This window comes from Zalophus californianus, chromosome 7 (genome assembly GCF_009762305.2).
Source record: "Zalophus californianus isolate mZalCal1 chromosome 7, mZalCal1.pri.v2, whole genome shotgun sequence".
Classification (NCBI taxonomy): domain Eukaryota; kingdom Metazoa; phylum Chordata; class Mammalia; order Carnivora; family Otariidae; genus Zalophus; species Zalophus californianus.
In genome coordinates, this window is record NC_045601.1 from 83,283,908 (window position 1) to 83,303,985 (window position 20,078).

General features: G+C 46.4%; 3 protein-coding genes and 1 pseudogene across 4 annotated transcripts in view; 3 read left to right on the forward strand and 1 right to left on the reverse strand.

The window, feature by feature from the left end:
* Nucleotides 1–14,129, forward strand: part of LOC113926224 (oocyte expressed protein) — a 43,028-nt gene extending 28,899 nt beyond the window's left edge. Inside the window, exon 3 of the mRNA XM_035728364.1 lies at nt 13,221–14,129. Coding sequence (XP_035584257.1) covers nt 13,221–13,324 — 104 coding nt within the window. The 3' untranslated portion in view covers nt 13,325–14,129. The remainder of the gene's footprint in view (nt 1–13,220) is intronic.
* KHDC3L (KH domain containing 3 like, subcortical maternal complex member) lies at nt 596–2,504 on the reverse strand. 2 transcript variants are annotated; one of them, XM_027604054.2, is made up of 3 exons: nt 2,216–2,504; nt 1,882–2,061; nt 596–1,620 (listed from the first exon to the last, which is right to left on the reverse strand). In XM_027604054.2, exons 1-3 carry the CDS (start codon nt 2,382–2,384, stop codon nt 785–787), a joined length of 1,185 nt encoding a protein of 394 aa, XP_027459855.2. In that variant the 5' UTR covers nt 2,385–2,504; the 3' UTR covers nt 596–784. The 2 variants fall into 2 exon arrangements, with proteins under 2 accessions (XP_027459855.2, XP_035584256.1); XM_035728363.1 differs by lacking the exon at nt 1,882–2,061.
* LOC113926223 lies at nt 9,469–10,842 on the forward strand (annotated as a pseudogene).
* A 1,255-nt stretch (nt 14,130–15,384) lies between the features above and the next one.
* DPPA5 (developmental pluripotency associated 5) lies at nt 15,385–16,508 on the forward strand. The gene is made up of 3 exons (XM_027600874.2): nt 15,385–15,538; nt 15,630–15,809; nt 16,278–16,508. Exons 1-3 carry the CDS (start codon nt 15,427–15,429, stop codon nt 16,334–16,336), a joined length of 351 nt encoding a protein of 116 aa, XP_027456675.1. The 5' UTR covers nt 15,385–15,426; the 3' UTR covers nt 16,337–16,508.
* Nucleotides 16,509–20,078: the final 3,570 nt, after the last annotated feature.

Below are 20,078 nucleotides of genomic sequence, written 5' to 3' on the forward strand. Positions count from 1 at the left end.
AAGAAAAAAGTGGCAAAGAGGACTAGCCATCATCCTGCGCCAGGACTCCCCGCTGCTGCGGTTACTAAGGGAAGAATCACCAGCACTGCTGGTGTCTCACTTGCAGCAAACCTCGCTGAAGGTGGGATGACCCCCACAAGACTTGAGGACAACAGCAGGGGAGTCCTGGCTCCTTCTCCCAATTTCCCCCTTCCTCGTCGTCAGGTGTAGGAGCTGGGAAGTCGGGGGCTGCTTCCGGTGCCACGATATATCCAGCCACGTGAATCGGGTTGGAACCAAGTTTTCTCATCCCACATCAACTAGGGTAAAAACACCACACGCTTTAAGAAGTTTTCCATCGAGGACGGACTCGATGGGCTGGAGAAGTCTCTTAACCGGCAAAACCAGATTCTTGCGGTTAAAGAGCACGAGGGAAGCACCAGCCGGTGGCTGGGAAGAGTGCTGCCTCGGGCTGCTAGAAAACCAAGAGGTCTCACCTGCATCTAGGTAGAGAGCAGCCTAGGGCAGATACTGGCTGCTGGAGGAAAGGCCTCTCCCTCCCCTTTTACCTGCCAATTAATAGACGCTAGAGAAATTCAATTATTTATTAGGGAACTTCAATTCTTTATTAGAACTCTTTAGATCAGTGTTTGCAAACTTTTAACATGGGGGCGGGGACCAATAAGTACCCACACCATTCTTTCCCCAGCTTCTGCATAAGGAAGCAGGACTTAGATGAATAGAGCTGCAGTAAGGTCTTCCACTTTATCTTTGCCTGGCTCCTGCTCCCAGGCCCCGAGTGCTTTTATGACCTGGTAACCGGGCCCTGGGTAGCGTCCGGGGACCGCTGGGTCTCCGCCTCCCGGGCAGCCTCGGGGGACCAATGGGTCGCCGCCTCCCGGGCAGCCTCGGGGGACCGCTGGGTCGCCGCCTCCCGGGCAGCCTCGGGGGACCGCTGGGTCGCCGCCTCCCGGGCTGCGCCGGGGGACCGCTGGGTCGCCGCCTCGCGGGCAGCCTCTGGGGACCGCTGGGTCGCCGCCTCCCGGGCTGCGCCGGGGGACCGCTGGGTCGCCGCCTCGCGGGCTGCGCCGGGGGACCGCTGGGTCGCCGCCTCGCGGGCTGCGCCGGGGGACCGCTGGGTCGCCGCCTCGCGGGCTGCGCCGGGGGACCGCTGGGTCGCCGCCTCGCGGGCCGCCTTCGGGGAACTCTGGGTCGCCGCCTCAAGGGCCCGCTTCGGGGAACTCTGGGTCGCCGCCTCGCGGGCCGCCTTCGGGGAACTCTGGGTCGCCGCCTCGCGGGCCGCCTTCGGGGAACTCTGGGTCGCCGCCTCGCGGGCCGCCTTCGGGGACCGCTGGGTCGCCGCCTCGCGGGCCCGCTTCGGGGAACTCTGGGTCGCCGCCTCGCGGGCCGCCTTCGGGGAACTCTGGGTCGCCGCCTCGCGGGCAGTGTCGGGGAACTTCTGGGTCGCCGTCTCCCGGGCAGTGTCGGGGAACTTCTGGGTCGCCGCCTCCCGGGCAGTCTTCGGGGAGCTCTGGGTCGCCGTCTCCCGGGCAACGTCAGGGGACCGCTGGGTTGCGGCCTCTCGGGCAGCCTGGGGGGACCGCTGGGTCGCTGCGTCCTGGGCAGGGACCTTCTCTGAGCCTGGAAGAAGAACAGTGTGGAGACTTTACCCGTGTCCCCATATTCTTTCCACAAAAGGATTCATGCGTATGGGCTGGGGGTTTGGGGTCTGGAATTTGAGGTCAATTTGGCCTTCTAGATCCCCTTGCAAGAAGAAATCTCTCTCCTGGACGGACTGAGAGGATGAGACCGCTGCTCGGTTTCATCCAGAAAGCATCAATCAGGATCCCTCCCAAGGAACCCTGGCCTGCCCAGGGTGCCCCTATTTATCTGGTTCCGTACTTTGTGCCCGGAGTTGGCGGTGGTAGTCAGCCAAATTCATGATCATCTTGGATACATCTTTCTGGTAATAAGACCGACCAAATATCAAGATCTCAGCCTCGCCCTCGGGGTCCCACCGATTAACGTGAAGCAGGGTCTGCGACACACACTCGACGTGTGGGATGTGCTCTCCTCCCCGGCCTGCGCAGGAAGCAAAGAGGCTGTGAGGGGTGGGATTTGGGAGGAGAAGGCTGCGGGAGGAGGCAGCGCTGGATTGCGGCTAGGGCCAGTGGAGAGGCTTGCCCTGGGGAGAGGAGAGGGAAAGACCGCATTGGCACCCCTCTCACCCACTCACCGAAGATCGCTTCCACCAGCCAGGCCTCGAGGTGAACCGCCTTCGGACTCTTCAGGTACTCGGAGTGGAACCAGTAGGGCTGCTTGGTGAGGTTACCGAGCACCGTGAATAGCGTCCCTTCTCGCTGCTCCAGCTGCACGAGCGTCGGAAACCGCCTGGGAGTGGCCATGCTGCAGCAGGCCTTGCTGGTAGCGGCTGTGCGGCTGCCAACCCGAAGGCCGAGGTTAGGACCAGCTGCCGCAGTTGCGGCGAGGCCAGGGCCTCATTTCAAGGGCTTTTGGCAAGCCCCTCCCCGTCCGCGCCCTTTTCATTGGATTCCAGCCCTCGCCTCCCAAGCTTCGCTGCTGGGGCTTCTTCCCGAGATCGCCCGAGTGCACTGAGTCGAGCACCTGGGCGCTCTAGGAGGGGCCATTGCTCGGGACCCGCCCTTTTCCCAGGCTCTGGGACCCCGAGGCGGAGCGCCCGCGTGGGAGCTCTGTCTGGAAAGCTGGCCTCTGGGAGGTGAGGGCAGCGGCAGAGAGGTAGGGAGGATCCAGCGTCAGGACAACACCTTTAAGAGAAGCGAACTAGTCTGTGCGGAGACACACGTGCTTTCCAGCGGTTCTAAGGGGACCAGCATTCTTGAGGGGTTGGGATGACTTTTTCATGGAAAACCTAATGAAATACATGGGAAAAGTCAAAGCTTAAGGAGTAAAAAAGGTATTCAAGGGCTAAAGTAAGTTCCATTTCCTCCTGAACCCTGACCACCGAGTTGCCTCCCCAGAGGCCATCACATTTCCAGCTTCTTCCTTAACCTGCCAGAGACAGCTGAGCACACCCAGCAGTATATGGTCTATGTGCTTTGGGCGCCACAGGGGAATCCATTGAAACTTTTTTTAATTCTCTAAGTAATACAGTATTTCTGTGTCTTGGTTTTTTTGTCCATCTTAAAGCATTACCCATTGACTGCTACTCAGGAAGATAAAGCTGTATTGCTCTTGAATAAGTAGTTGGTGTGTCATGCCCAGACCCAGCAGTGAGAGATCCCCAGAACTCAGGCTCATCCTTGTATCCTCCATGGGAGTTCTGTAGGCCAAAGAAGTGAGTGAGAAATTTGTAGGTGTGTGACAACATCAAAAGTCTTGAGAACTAAGCAGAATATGAATTGAGAGCAAAAAAAGGGCAAAATCCATTCAAAGGATCACAGGATGGAGTTATAAACTTCTGTGGGTAGGCAGAATGATTGAGTGTGTGTATAACTGACACCCAGGGATCTGGGCTTCATAACTGTCCCCTCTGGAGGTTATGGACTCACTAACATAGCAACTCTAAATTGAGTTTTAAGGTCCCATCAGTGTTGCCAACAAGAATCCAAGCCAAGAGGTATTTCCATGAAAATCTCTAGTCTGTAATCTCTTTGATGATATAGGATAATATATTGTTTCTTAGTGGGCGTAAGAAGATACTTAGGGTTCTATGCATGTTATTGTCATTTATGTGTATGCGTGTGGAATGCATGTGTAGAGATCTTTTACTTCATTGAAGTTTTAGAGTTGGGTATAGAAATATTTGAGAATTAAAACCATAGTATTAATAATTTTGTTTAAAAGGAATCTCTCATTTATGTAAAACTCATGGTTTTTACTATAGTTATCTTTCCTACTTTGTTTCTGATTAGCTTGCAGGAAGCTGAGGATGAGGTAGCAGAATTCCAGGAAAGAAGGAGAAAATTAGAGGCAGAGTTGTGGGCACAATTAGTTCAGGCCAAACGAAGACATAGAGACTTGCAAGCTGGTAAGGAGACCAAAACATGAAGTGGAAGCATTGAAGGCAATTGTGGCAGGAGATACTGATGCCTCATGTGCTAGGTTTATTAAAATGAGAAATATATTTTTTCAGGTGGAACTTAAGAGCAGTAGTCCACAACAACAGAATAAGCTTCAAGTGAAATTTTGAAATAAAATTCATGAAACCAAGGGAAAGGTGGTTTAGAGTTTAGAAGTTCACTTAGAAACTTCATAGCTATCAGTTTTCTAGCTATAATGTTCCTATAATTTTCAAAGGCTCTCTGATTGTTTTGACAGATAGATTGCCTCTTCTACAGGACTTTTAAATTACATATATAACATACACAGTTATTTCATTATTGTTCCTTGTCCCTTCAGTTTTGGAGTCTCATTTGGGTTAAAAAATTAGCTTTAAAAAGGTGTTTTCAGTAGTAAAAAGTTTAACCCTTTTCATTGCTCTTTACTACCTGCCTTAGACAAATGCTTGGGAGTGTTTCTGTGTCTGGGGAGTGAATGAGTTTGGGGAAGGTAGTGAGAGACATCAGGTAAGGGGTAAGGAATTTGGACTCTTGGTGGTAGTTTACAGTGGGCTTACCCTGGGCTGCATTCAGCCTGAGAGAACCCAGAGGTTCTCTCACCAAGTTCATGGTATTTGAGGCAATGGTTTCATTATTTTACTTCTCTTCAGAGAGAGACTTCCTTTCATTTTGATAGAGGAAATCTATTGCTTTCTGAGGAAGAATGAATATTTTGAGGCCTTGCATGTTGGAAAATATTTTTATTCCATCCACACAGTAGATTGAACATTTGGTCTTAGAATTCTTTTTTTTTTTTTTTAAGATTTTATTTATTTATTTGACAGAGAGAGACACAGTGAGAGAGGGAACACAAGCAGGGGGAGTGGCAGAGGGTGAAGCAGGCTTCCCGCTGAGCAGGGAGCCCAATGCGGGGCTGGATCCCAGGACCCTGGGATCATGACCTGAGCCGAAGGCAAATGCTCAATGACTGAGCCACCCAGGCTCCCCTGGTCTTAGAATTCTTGATTGAAATAATTTTTCCCTCAAAATTTCATGCTTCACTTAATTATCTGCTAGCTTCCAGTGATGCTTTTGAGACGTTTAGGCCATTCTGATCTTAATCTTTGGTAGATATTCTTCAGTTATTTTATTAAACTTTTTTTTCCTTGTGTTTCCTCTTACCTCTTTCTAGAACTCCTGTTATTTAAAAGTTGGCCTTCTGGACTGCTATTCTTCTTTTTCTTTTCTTTTTCATCTGCCCTATGTTGTTTTTGTTTGTCTAGTAAAAAACTAATTGGAAGCTCTGAGCATGTATGTTTGTTTACATCCAACATTCACTGAGGGAGATATGAGTAGAACTTTTTCTTGAGAACCCTAGTGCAGTCTCATCCGCCCCCCCCCCCGCCCCCATAGGCCAACATATTCATGATCATTAACATGGCAGGCCCTCGGGGGCACCTGGGTGGTTCAGTTGGTTAAGCAACTGCCTTCGGCTCAGGTCATGATCCCGCGGTCCTGGGATCGAGCCCCACGTCGGGCTCCCTGCTCCGCTGGGAGCCTGCTTCTTCCTCTGCTTGCCACTCCTACTTCTGTGCTCTCTCTCTCTCTCTAGCAAATAAATAAAATCTTAAAAAAAAAACAAAACATGGCAGGCCCTCACATCCAGCTTCTGGCACAGAGTGGGACAAGGGAGGGAATGGCTCCCACAGGTAGTGAAGTGAAGGGAGAGAGGGGCAGGAATTGACCCACCGCAGCCTGGATACCTCCCACCCCAGCCCTTGAGCTTGCACCACAAAGGGCCAAATTGGCCCAGCTAGGTTTTTGTGATAGACCCCAGATTCTGGGCAACTGCCCTGGATCCTACCCTCTACCCCGCATTAGGTGATTATTGTACACGTGGAAGGGAAATGGGGTGCTTTTTTCCTTTCCTTCTAGATGCTACAGTAGGCCCTGAGGAAGAGGTGGTGCCAGAGCTCACTCTAACTCCAACCACATCCCCAAGTCTATACTGGCCCCGTAGTTGGAGTTGAGCAGATCACAGACCAGGAGCAGGATCCCAAAGTCTGAGGTGGCCCCTGAGGTGGGGACACGGCTGGACTCATTTTGACCTAGCTTGCCTCATCTTAATGCTTCTGCCGCAAGAGTATGGCCAGTGACTTTTCTTTCTGCCCCTCCATTTCTTTCCTTTTTTTTTTTTAACGTTTTTTTTTGTTGTTGTTGTTGTTGTTTAAAGATTTTATTTATTTATGTGTGTGAGAGAGAGAAAGAGCACAAGCAGGGACAGCCACAGGCAGAGGGAGAAGCAGGCTTCCTGCTGAGCAAGGAGCCTGATGCGGGACTCAATCCAAGGACCCTGGGATCGTGACCTGAGCCAAAGGCAGATGCCCAACCAACTGAGCCAACCAGGCGCCCCAGTCCACCCCTCCATTTCTTTTCCACAGCCTTTAGGCTCTATTATTTTTATTCTAATAGATTATTTTCCCTTATTGTTTGAGATTGGAAGAAAACACTTCTTCGTTAAGTTTGTACTGCACGGGCAGGATGCAGGGTTTTTCCCTACTCTTAACAGAGGGCTAGCCTAGAGGGGGTGGAGACATCACAAAATCCAGCAGGTTTCCCTAGGGAAGAAGGAATTCTGTCACATCAGCTCCTGTCCCTAGCCTTTCAACCATTTGTAACATGTATAATTCAGTGGCATTAAATGTATTCACAATGTTCTGGAACTATCACCACTCAAAACTTTATCATCCCTGCCAGCCTGCCCTACAAATTGCAGACTTGCCAGCTACACAGTCCCATAAGCCACTTCCTTGATATAAATCTCTTTGTGTGTGTGTGTCTGGTTCCGTTTCTTTGGTGAACCTTGATTGATAAACTCCTTGAGGACTTGAGGACTTTCTTTTGTTCTCTAACTATATCCTCATGCTTACCCCATCCTGGTACTTGTGACACCATATTACAATTGCTTCTTTTGTTTTTCTTCTCCTTTTGGGGGTAGAGATTGTCTTTCAGGAGTGTACCCAGCATCTTTCAAAATGTCTGTCATACTGTAGGCACTTACTCTTTGATGAGTGAATGAATAGTTTTAATTTCTTCTATATGGCTGGTGGTTTTTAGGCTGGAAGTGAGGACTTGGGCATGAGGGAAATTTAGGAAGAGCTAGGACTTTAGTCCTTACCAAGTACCCAGTTCTGTCAAAGGCTTGACTTCTCCTGAGAGAGGGATAGACAGACAGACAGACACACAGAAGGAATGTGTGTGTGTATATCTTTTAATGGGAAAAGCATGTTTTTATGTGAGTCTGTGGAAACTAGAGGATGATAATGAAGTTCCTGTACTGTTACCAGTGATTGTAGTCCTTACCAAGTACCCAGTTCTGTCAAAGGCTTGACTTCTCCTGAGAGAGGGATAGACAGACAGACAGACACACAGAAGGAATGTGTGTGTGTATATCTTTTAATGGGAAAAGCATGTTCTTATGTGAGTCTGTGGAAACTAGAGGATGATAATGAAGTTCCTGTACAGTTACCAGTGATTGTTCTAGAGAAGAAACTGCAATGACTAGGCATTTCCAGGTGATACCTGGTATAGTAGAAAGAAGCAGAAAGTTATTTTTTTTTTAAAGATTTTTTTACTTATTTGACAGAGAGAGACACAGCGAGAGAGGGAACACAAACAGGGGGAGTGGGAGAGGGAGAAGCAGGCTTCCCGCGGAGCAGGGAGCCCGATGTGGGGCTCGATCCCAGGACCCTGGGATCATGACCTGAGCCGAAGGTAGACGCTTAATGACTGAGCCACCCAGGTGCCCCAGAAGCAGAAAGTTCTAAGTGAGATAAACTTAAGCCTCCAAGTTTAAAAACACATTATAAAGCAATAGTTCTTTCTACAATGGCCTCATATTTGGAATGCCAGAACCTTGAATTGTGTGGTGACGTTGGTGAAAAAAGAAAAAAAAAACTAGAAATTTCCAGCTATGGGAAAGAGCAGAGAACTTATAAAAAGTTCAGTTATATGCAAAAATGTACCCATAAGTGATTAAGTAGACAGCATTAAACAATAAGTTAGAAAATATTTAATAAATGGAACTAGGTGGTGACTAATGATGAAAAATAACATTTACATTGGTTTACATCTTATTTTTTTTAAAGATTTTATTTATTTATTTGACAGAGAGAGACACAGTGAGAGAGGGAACACAGTAGGGGGACAGGGAGAGGGAGAAGCAGGCTTCCCGCAGAGCAGGGAGCCCGATGCGGGGCTCCATCCCAGGACCCTGGGATCATGACCTGAGCCGAAGGCAGATGCTTAACAACTGAGCCACCCAGGTGCCCCTACATTGGTTTACATCTTAAAACGTAAGTGAAACATTCTTGATCAATTCAAATAAATACAAGAAGAATGATCAAACTTATACAGCCTTTATTGAGTCCCTGCTCTTGTGGACAGTTGGGGAAAGGTGATGGAAATGGGATGTCAAAGTCAGGTGTAGGGGTGCCTGGGTGGTTCAGTCTGTTAAGCGTCTGCCTTCGGCTCAGGTCACGATCCCAGGGTCCTGGGATCAAGTCCCACATCGGGCTCCCTGCTCAGCAGGAAGCCTGCTTCTCCCTCTCCCACTCCCCCTGCTTGTGTTCCCTTTCTCGCTGTGTCTCTCTCTGTCAAAGAAATAAATAAAAAACCTTAAAAAAAAAAAGGGTGTATACCCTCAGTAGCACACAGTTAGGTGCTATAAAGATGACTAAAGGATAAAAGGTAATTTCAGTTGGTTAACTTACCCAAGCTTGATTTTCAGGAATTATGTTCTTTTCTTATTTCTTTTTTTTTCTCTTCTCGAGTATTTCTGACCCCCCTTAAAGGCAGTCTGGCAGAGGTGCTACGGGGTCTCAGGAACTTCATTCTCAAGTGTTAGTCCCTGAAAAAAATTGCCCAGGTATAATATGCCAATGGTGCTATATCATCTTTACAAGGATTACTCACAGTGTTATGTATTGAACATACGACCTTTGGAGCAAGTGGGCTACCATCTCCCAGATCCTCATAGAGGCAGAGCAAATGTTAGAGGAAGGAAAAAGCCAAGTTTTCACTTCAGTAATTCCTTGAAGTGTGCTGCAACATAGGAATGATCCAACCTGCCCGTGTTACTAGATGAGTGGAAAACTCTGATTTATTTTTTAAAAAAGATGTTCTTTGTCAGAGAGAGAGAGAGAGAGAGCACAAGCAGGGAGAGCGGCAGGCAGAGGGAGAAACAGGCTCCCGCTGAGCAAGAAGCCTGTTGCAGGACTTGATCCCAGGACCCTGGGATCATGACCTGAGCTGAAGGCAGACACTTAACTAACTGAGCCACCCAGGCATCCAAAAACTCTGATATAAGCAAAGTGCCAACAAGAGATTGCCTTTGATTCTTGCTCTTTGTAACATTTCTCAACTTTTCACCTCTTTCCTTACTGTAAAAACTCTGCATTTAAGTAGGAAAATGAAGCAGTTGAAAAAGAAAAGGAAAAGCAATTTTAATGTTCAAGAAACTCAGACCCTTTTGCAAGAAATTGCAAAAAGAAAAGAAGTAATTTTTTCCAAGCAGCTCAATATAACAACATGATGAAGCCGCTGGCTTCGGAGGAGATTCAGCAGGGTGTCAATGCCATAGGAGAAGGAGAACAGAGGACAGGGAGGGAAGTGAAAAGAAGGCACCTTGACCTTGACCGGCGGGCACCTATGAAGAGGAAGAAGATGAAGCGAACAAGAACATTAAGCTGGGGGTGCCTGGGTGGCTCAGTCGTTGGGCGTCTGCCTTCGGCTCGGGTCGTGATCCCAGGGTCCTGGGATGGAGCCCTGCATCGGGCTCCCTGCTCGGCGGGAGGCTTGCTTCTCCCTCTCCCACTCCCCCTGCTTGTGTTCCCTCTCTCTGTCAAATAAATAAATAAAATCTTTAAAAAAAAAAAAAGGACGTTAAGCTGGCTGGTTCAGGATGTCTCCCTCCCACATCTGATTTAGATGACTGTCACCGAAGAGATAGATGAAAAGACTGGATTCTGATATGATACAGATTTTGATTGGCAAAATGTGGCAGATTTTAGGGATGCAGGTGGATCCTTAACTGAGGTTAAGGTGCAAGAGAAAGAGAGAGATCCCCAGAGCCCCGATTTTGAGATTGAGGAGGAAGAAGTGTTGTCATCAGTCATACCAGATTCCAGGAGGGAAAATGAACTTCCTGATTTCCCCCACATCGATGACTTTTTTACTCTGAACCATTTAGGTCTGCATATTTGCTGATCAACATAGAGAAACAGAAACTGGAGTTGGAAAAACGACGCCTGCATATTGAGGCTGAAAGGCTGCAGGTAGAAAAGAAACGCCTAGAGATCGATAAGGAGTGGCCACAGAATGAAAGAGAGAAGTTGAGGCTACAGATTGTCAACTCTGACAACCCCTTTTTGGAAAATGAGCTTGGCCAAGGACAAAAGTCCATACTTCAACCACAGGACACAGAAACAGAGAATTAAAACTTGAGAGAGAACGCTTACAACTGGAAAAAGGTTACAGTTCTTGAAGTTTTTTTAAAAATATTTTATTTATTTATTTGAGAGAATGAGGGAGAGAGAGAGAGCACATGAGAGGAGAGAGGGTCAGAGGGAGAAGCCGACTCCCCACTGAGCAGGGAGCCCGACACGGGACCCGATCCCGGAACTCCAGGACCATGACCTGAGCCAAAGTCAGTTGCTTAACCAACTGAGCCACCCAGGCGCCCCAGTTCTTGAAGTTTGAATCAGAGAAGCTGCAGATTGAAAAAGAACACTTACAAGTAGAGAAAGAGAGACTTCAAATTCAGAAGGAAGGGCACTTGCAGTGATTTCTTTTGGTCTCCATTTAGCAAATGTTTGTAAACCATAGGTTTTTCTTTGTATTGGGTAATATAAAAATGGTTGCGAGATTAGCTATGTTTTTTTTTCCTGTTTAATGTCAGTGTTTTCAATTGGAAAAAGATAGATATGTGTGGGTAACTGTATACTTAAATAGTACATTACATAAAAACTATGTGCCCTAGCATAAATAGTATTGCAAAAACTAATGTGCTGTACTCTTTGAATTAGTAAAATTGCATAGAATCTTTATAATCTGTGCACTCAGTTTACAGTTATTTCTATGTAAAATTCTAGCTTGGCAGTGTTTCGTTTTTTTTTTAAGATTTTATTTAGTTACTTGACAGAGACACAGAGAGAGAGGGAACACAAGCAGGGGGAGTGGGAGAGGGAGAAGCAGGCTTCCCGCTGAGCAGGGAGCCTGATGTGGGGCTCAATCCCAAGACCCTGGGATCATGACCTGAGCCGAAGGCAGATGCTTAACGACCGAGCCACCCAGGAGCCCCTAGCTTGGCAGTTCTTGATGGCGGGGGGAGAGGTAATTCTGACTCCCAAAAGACATTTGGCAACATCTGGAGACATTTTTGGTTGTCAAAATGGGGGAGTGGAAAAGGTTGCTCCTGGTGTGTAGTGGTAGAGGCCAGAGATGCCTACTTATATCCTACCATGCACAGGACAGCCCTCCACAAAAAAGAATTATCCAACACAAAATGTCAATTTTGCTGAGGTTGAGGAATGCTTTCCTAACCTGTGTACCTCTATAGCTTAGGTTTATAGTTTCAGAATATTAAAACCTCAGATATTTAAGATATTAAGATAGTTACATAAACGCCCAAAAACTTTAACCATGTAACATTACTGTATAGTATATTGAACATAGGAAGTGATGAAGATTATAGGTATTTTATTGCCATATTTCCATCTATGAATAACCTGAGATTGAGAAAATAATACAGGAAACATCAGAGATTGTCTAAAATGGGTCACTTTGAAAAGCAGTTCATTCATCTAGTTACTGATGCTTTAGAAGCAACACATACTTTTTAAGTTTTAGTTCCCTTTTTTCTTTGACTTTATCATCTTAGTTTAGATAGAAAAATTGTCATTTCAATCATGTACTGAAATCTTAATATAAGTGAATGGTTGAAGCTAGTAAAAATGGTATCAGTATAAAAATGGTACTTGTAGTCCATGAGCTTGAAATCAGTGAGTTAGTTTTTATTTTTATTTTTTATTTTTTTTAAGATTTTATTTATTTACGTGAGAGAGAGAATGAGAGATAGAGAGCACGAGAGGGAAGAGGGTCAGAGGGAGAAGCAGACTCCCTGCTGAGCGGGAAGCCCGATGTGGGACTCGATCCCGGGACTCCAGGATCCTGACCTGAGTCGAAGGCAGTCGCTTAACCAGCTGAGCCACCCAGGCGCCCTATTTTTTATTTTTAAAAAATATTTTATTTTTATATTTGAGAGAGAGACAGAGATAGCAAGACAGAGCAAGAGTGGGGAGGAGAGGGAGAAGCAGGCTCCCCACCGAGCAGGGAACTCGACATGGGGCTTCATTCCAGGCCCCCGGGATCATGACCCGAGCCACTTAACCAGCTGAGCCACCCAGGTGCCCTTAATGGTTATTTTTAAAATAAATATTAATAGCTATGTGGGAGTCAGAATGGGGGCTGGGGGAGGATGCCCTCTGTATAAGATGATGATGATGATGATGATAATGATAAAATAATGATAATAGCTGATGAATGAGTTAGGGAAGCACTTATCCCACACTATCTGATCTAATTTGTAGAACAATTTTGAGAGTAACATTATTATTCCTGAATCTGAGGCTCGGAGAAGTAACACAGTAAGTGAAAGCCTGATCTCATACCATGGTGTATTTTGTCTTTGCTCCTCTCTGAGGAACGGAGTTTGTATCTTCAGGCCCTTTGGTATTTATTCTGAGACCAAGGGCTTGTTTAACGGGTTGATTTGCCTTCAGTCTCCTGAAGGTGCTTTTTCCACAATCCAGGTGATTCTGATGCACAGTAAAGTTGAGAATCACTGCAAGGGATCATTTTGAATTTTCTGATTTCTAGGGCTGATAATGTAGCTTTAATACAACTCTTCTGTTGACAGATACTACTTGGATTCTGCATTTGTTCCTTGTTAATTTAAGAATGTCTTGAAAACATATGTGATATTTGAGTATGGACATATGAGAAAAAAATATATTTCTGCTTCATTACCTTGGCTTTAAAATAGTGTTATTTTTCCATAACCAAAATAAATGCTGCTACCATAGAAATAAAATTTCTCTATACTAACAAAAAAAAAAACAACAAAAAAGAGTATTTCTAATTGCATCTTTTGTTCTATTTTAGGTCTTTCTATTCCTGCTTTGTATCTCCTCTTATGGTCGAGATTCAAAAACACCAAAGTCCACTCTAAAGAAAGCTTTTTATCATCACACACACATCCCACTTGAAATAATACAAGTAGTAATTGTCAATATGGATGCATCTGGCTCCAGTGTCCGTATAGTATGTTATAGGTCTGAAAAGTAAATCATCAAAACTAATTCTTTTGAAGGTAAAAGGAGCCACCAGCTGCTCTGGAATGCTACTCCCAGGAAAACTCTGATTGATTTCAGCTTTTTGGAAGATATCTGTCACCTTTTCATCCCCTGCATCACTCCCATCCCACCTTCTTTAGTCAAGAAAGTATTTACTTTTATAGCTAGTGACAAGTGTTGGGGGGTAGGGAGTGTTTAGATGATGGAAAAGCCTAGCCTAATAACACACTCAGATGATTTAAAAGTTTTCAGCCAAAATTAAAACTGAGTGGATTAAAATATCCAATAAGTTGCTACTTAATAGAGACACTCAATGCAAAAGGACATAATCATTCTCTAAGAAAAGAAAAGCAAATGAATTAAGACAATAAGAAAGAAATAAACCTGGAGTGACAGTGTTTAAATAATATCTAGTAGACTTTAATGTGAATGGCATTAAGCAGGAAAAGATCTTTATGTGAGAACATAATATAAATCATTTTGTACCACAATGTTCTCTTTAAGTCTCTTAACTATCCAGCTTTCATTACCAACAGAACACAATGGTATATGGGAGCTAGAAAGGGGTCCCAAGATGGCAACTGAAATTCAGACAGATTTTGAAATTTTTAAATTCTGACTTCATTTTTTAAATTAAACTTCTTTATTTTGGATAATTGTAGATTCACATACAGTTGTAGATTTTTTTTTTTTTTTTTTTTTTTTTTTTAAGTAGGCTCCACACTCATGGAACCCAATGCAGGACTTGTGCTGACAACCCGGAGATCATGACCTGAGCTGAAATCAAGAGGTGGATGCTCAACTGACTGAACCACCCAGGTGCCCCAAGAACCCACAGTTCTTTGACTGAATGTGAAGAAGTCTGCCCTAAGAGATAGTCATAATAGTCAGCTGATGGGATTGGAAGTTATCAGAACATGGTCTTGGGAAAAGTCATCTTCATTTCCACATCTATGAAGCTATAAATAAACATTGAAATCACACTCTCATCGTATGAATCTAGTGCATCACTTCAAGCAATATGTTTTCTAAATGAATAAAACTGCTTAGAAGCAGAAGCCTAGCCTATACAGGGGTGCCTGGGTAGCTCAGTCAGTTAAGGGGCTGACTCTATTTCCGCTCAGGGCATGATCTCAGGGTCCTGGGGTGAGACCAGCATCAGGCTCCATGCTACTCAGGGAGTCAGCTCGAGGATTCTTTCTCCCTGGGCCCTTACCCATGCTCGCTGGCTCTCTCTCAAATAAATAAATAAATCTTAAAAAAAAAAAAGTCTGGCCTATACAGTTTGGGCCCAAGTGTCCAGGTGGGGCACTCATGAGTTCTGAAATTGGAATAGACTGATGAGTCCCAGACTTTGGGGCTTCAAGGAGGGCGAACAGTACGGGCACTTTAGTGACCCCATCACGTGCCTTGCAGATAAGGACTTTCTGAATTTCCTTTTCTCCTTTGTTAAATGGCAGGAATTACTCCCGAGTCCCCGGAAGTTGTAGGGGGTCTCCGTGAAGTGAAGCCGCTGGGTTTAGCTCCCTTAGGCCCAAGGGAAGTGGGACCCTCCTTTGGAACGTGGGAGACAGGAACTTGATTTCGCAGCTCCCCGGTGGTCCTCACACCCTCAAGCCTTGGATTTTCGTCTTTCCGGGGTTCAGGCCCAATCACTTGTTCCCAGGGTAAGAGTTGACGTTGCCCTCGCCCCATGCACTCCCAAGGCCAAGAGATTCCGGTGTGGAAGAAACGAGTCAATACAGGTGGAAACCCTTATAAACTCGGAGACGCCAGGCCCACCGGCACTGGGGAGAGGGTAAAGTGACGGAGATGGTCACGCGCAAGACCAAAGCGCAGGCGGGCCAGCGGAGCGTTCTGAGTGGGAGAACGGACCGCCAGGCAGGGGGCGGGGCTTGTCGTGGGCGGGGCTTGTCGTGGGCGGGGCCCTCTCCGGTGCTCACCTTTCCGCGCGGTGGCCGGGGCGACTCAGGCCTAGCTTAGGTTGGAGTGTGGTAAGTTTTGAGGCAGTCCAGATGGGGACGCTACCAGAACGAAAAGATATTCCACCGTGGGTGAAAGCTCCCGAAGACTTGAAAGATCCCGAGGTGTTGCAGGTCCAGACGCAGCTCTTGGAAGCTATGTTTGGTGAGTGAGCCCAATCCTGACCTGGGTGCCCTGGCTCGGGCGTCTTGGTCTCTCTCCGTGGGCCTAAGCGCTCATATTCTTCCCCAAACAGGCCCAGCTGGATCTCGAATCCCGTACATCGAGCAAGTGAGCAAAGTCATGCTCGAGCTAAAGGTTCTGGAATCCTCGGACCTCACCGAGATCGTGGTTTATGGCTCTTACTTGTATAAGCTCAGGGCCAGGTGGATGCTCCAGTCCATGGCCGAATGGCACCGCCAGCGACAGGAACGAGGTGAGAGGCCTGGGGACGAGGTCCTTTGGCCTGGGGACGCGTGGGTGGTTTTACTCCCTCTCCTGTAGCCCTTCTCTCCTCTCGCCCTCTCTTCTCCCCGCAACCAACACCCGCACCTCAGCTTCACCAGGGGCGGCCCTCCATATCTGGGCTGCCCCTGAGATGCTGTAATGCCGTCTGTTGGTTCTAGAGACCCTGGAGTGAGACCAGGATGAGAGGCGGCCTGGCTTCATAGGGAAGTGTTACCTGAGACCTGATCCCAGTTCTTACCCTCCCTCCCAACACTCCCCCTAGCTTCTTGGGGGATATTGGAATGGGCTCAGCGGCCCCACCTTCTGACATTCCCAAGAATCCCAGGTGCAGAATGCCAGGCTGGGAAGTCCCAGAAAGGAACCTTGAAAGAGGCTGAGAACTCTCCAGGGGCTCTTACCCTCTCCCCTCATGCACACTTGTTGCTTTCTGGTGCAGGGATGCTCAAACTTGAGGATGCCATGAAAGCCCTAGAGCTAGGTCCTTGGATGAAGTGAAGCCAGTTTGCAACCAACGTACCTGGAATCAGGATTTAAAGAGTAAACTGTCTCCAGAGCTGGAATGGATGTGGTCTGGTTGAAATTCTCCTCCAGCCTGACAAGGAAAAACCAGCTGATTTTTGGGTCTCCACCTTTGTCTCTGAGTTCTAATGTGGCTCCCCCTCCCAGGTTTGCTAATTAAAATAAAATTTTAAATAAATAGCTCCTTGATGTTTGAAGTATTGGTGATAACATCACAGCCAAGGTGGCCCTTGAGCTTAACCCTTAAATAAAACCTTCAAAGCTAGAAAAAGGTCCAAGAGCACACATGGTTAGGGTTAAAAGGCATAGGAGGGGGTGCCTGGGTGCCTTAGTCATTAAGCGTCTGCCTTCGGCTCAGGTCATGATCCCAGAGTCTTGGGGTTGAGCCCACATCGGGCTCGCTGCTTGGCGGGAAGCCTGCTTCTCCCTCTCTCACTCCCCCTGCTTGTGTTCCCTCTCTGTGTCTCTCTCTGTCAAATAAATAAAATCTTAAAAAAAAAATAAAAGGCATAGGAGTTTGATTTTGAGATGCAGCTTTGATCAAAGCCCAGTCAATTTTAGGGGAAATCTGATATTGTCTGGAACTGACCTTGATTTTTTTTTTTTTTAAGATTTTATATATTTATTTGTCAGAGAGAGAACACAAGCAGGGGGAGCTGCAGGCAGAGGGAGAAGCAGGCTCCCCCACTGAGCAAGGAGACCGATGAGGGGCTCTATCCCAGGACCCTGGGATCATGACTTGAGCCAAAGGCATACACTTAAAACCGACTGAGCCACCCAGGCGCCCCGACCTGAATTCTTTTTAAAAATAACTCTATAATAGGTTGACATGTGTAAAATGAAAAGCAAGTATTTTCCAAAACATAGAAATGTCAGTACCTTCTTAGTGTAGTAGTTTTTGTTTTTGTTTTTTTAAGATTTTATTTGACAGAGACAGAGAGGGAACACGAGCAGGGGGAGAGGGAGAAGCAGGCCTCCCGCCAAGCAGGGAGCCCTGATGCGGGGGCTCCATCCCAGCATCCTGGGATCATGACCTGAGCCGAAGGCAGACGCTTAACAACTGAGCCACCCAGGCACCCCATCAGTGTAGTAGTTTTATACGCTTTTAAGCTTAATAGACCACGAGCTGATATGCAATATAATGAGACAGAAAAGTGGAGAATACTTGTTGCTATATTGGAATAAACAGCATTTTCTTAAGTAACACTAATATTTACATTTACTTATAATTTTTTAATAGATACTACATTCATATGGATCGGAATACCAAAATGATAGAAAAGTCTCCTATCCATTATAGGATTATAAAAAAATTATCCTCATAACCATTTATGCACATATTTCTACTTTCCAAAAATAAAAAGCTTTATTTTCTTGTGTAGTCTTCCATTCCAGAGTTTTTTTAAAATACAGTTACAATCATAAATGTAGATTCTTTCCCTCCCTTATAGTTGGGCATGATTCCATTTAATTGCTTCCCTACCAAAGAATTTTTGGGTTGTTCCCAATCTTTGGCTTTCCATAGCTGTGGTGAATACCTTCAAGGTCATTGTTTTGCAGGTGTGCAAGTACTCTATGTAGGCCTATAAATAGAGGGAAAATTGCTGGTCCAGAGAGGAAATCATATACATAATTTTGCTCGCTATTGCCAAACTGCCTTCCGCAGGGGTTGAAATAATTTTGAACCCAGCAGCAATATATGAGATTGCATGTTTCTCCACAAGCTCACCCAGAGATGATTGGCAAACTTTTTTTGCTGACCGATTAGGTGTAGTCTTCCTGAGTTCCGTACTTCTTCAGTCTGCTTTATGGACCAGCGGTTGTGGCTCCCGCAAGTTGTCCTCAGCTAGTGCACCCTTCAATCAGTTGGCAGTGAATGTTTGTGCTTCCAAGTGCAGAAAACAGCTTTAGGTTAATCTGTGTCAAAGTAGCAAAATTTTGAAATTTAAGCATATGCCATAAATTCCATGCATGCCCTGGACTGAAGATTTTTCAGCCTTACAAAAGAAAACACAAAACTTGGAGAAAATTCATGGGAAAAGTTCTGGAATAACCCGAAGATTAAAAAAAAAAAAAGTTGTCTTGGGGTGGCTGCCTCTTTTTGTCCGCCTTGAGTTTTAAGCTTTTGGCCTGTTTTCCACCAAAGGTAAGTACAGGATTAAGAGAAGCAAAACAGCTTTCATTGTCATGGAAATGGAGGTCTGCCCTACTTAAGGGCAGAGGTTAGCGCTGACCAGATTTAGAAGGGAGGTAAATTTAGGGCGTAGTTAAGGAAAGCCTGGATTGCTTACAAAACAATTGATAAACAAAAGCAAAACCCAATCTAGTGAAATCCTCTGGCCAAAACGTGGTTAACAATAGCTGACGGTGACTGAGCCTCAGGCCTGCCAGGAACTCCACCAGGCTCTTGTATTTAGTGACTCACCTAATTCTTTCAATATTACCACTTCACAGATTCGGAAAACCAAGGCTCATCAATCACACCCCCTCAGGATTCATATATTCACATTTAAATATGTATATAAAATTTGAGGGTCACATGAGACTCTGCATGGAGTGGGGAAGGGAGCGATTCCGAGTGGGTGTAGACGCACCCGGCTGGTCCTGGCCCGGATTGCCCAGGCAGGGCTCCCTCCCACCGTGTGCTCCCAGGGAGGCGCGGCCAGGACACCCGGTACCCAGGGCGTCGTGGGGAATGGGACTCCGGGCTGCCAAGTGTTTGGAGGAGCTTGAGGGTACTTGAGGGTGCTTGAGACTGGATCCGGGCACGGGGGTCAGGGAAGGTTCCCCAGGGAAGTCAATTCTGGGTGAGAGCCAAGTTAGCTGTCAGCAGTCAGCCTGGTCAGGTGGAAGGGAAACGTCGGGAACCGGCGCTAGGGCCGCGTGGCTGGGGCGGGAGGAAGGCGGAGCAGACGGGAGGCAAGGCCGGAAAGGGAGGAAGGCTGGTCCTCCCAGGGCCTCGCAGACCACGCCAAGAGCAGGGGAAGTGCCCCGGGGTTTTAAGCCGGTGGTGAGTTTGTCTAAGAAGCTCTAGTCCCTCAGAACCACGCAGAAATTGATTTCCTATCTCCTCTCCAGCTGGGATTTCAGTTTACATCCTGATTCCTCTCTAATCCCTCTGCCTTGCCTCCCCACTGCTCCCGTCAGTTCCTTTAATCCAGAAACTTTTTATTGAGTGTCTGCTTTGCCCCCTCCCAAAAACCTTGCTCTAGAGAGAAAACAAAAATGACGATGTGGCCAGGGAGCATTTTCAGGATTTCAGGAAATCTTTTCAGAAAACCAATTACCTGAATGAAATCTGAAACATTAAAGTGTATGGTTAATCAGAAATAAGAGGTTTTCTCTGTTTGGCACGTAGAATTTGGGAGAGCGTGTCCAGAGAGAGAGGCCGCTCTAGCAGGTCCTGTAGCCATGTTTTGGAATCTGCAGCAGTTTTGGAAGCACCAGATTACCCTAAAAGCTGGACCTAATTTCATGGGATTTCTTCCCCCCTAACTTTAATAGAAAGCATGGTTATTGTCATTGCACTGGGGATATCTAGGACTTAACTTTATCAAACTGCCAAATTAAATAGTGATCAGTTGTGTTGCTGAAAAAGGAAAATAGGAAAATGTCTAACCTTCAAGGACTCCTAGCCTGAACTACCACAGCCGTGGGACTTTAAAGAGGGACGAGTACCACAAAGAAACTAGAGTGAATCAGGGCTTTGGGTCTGAAG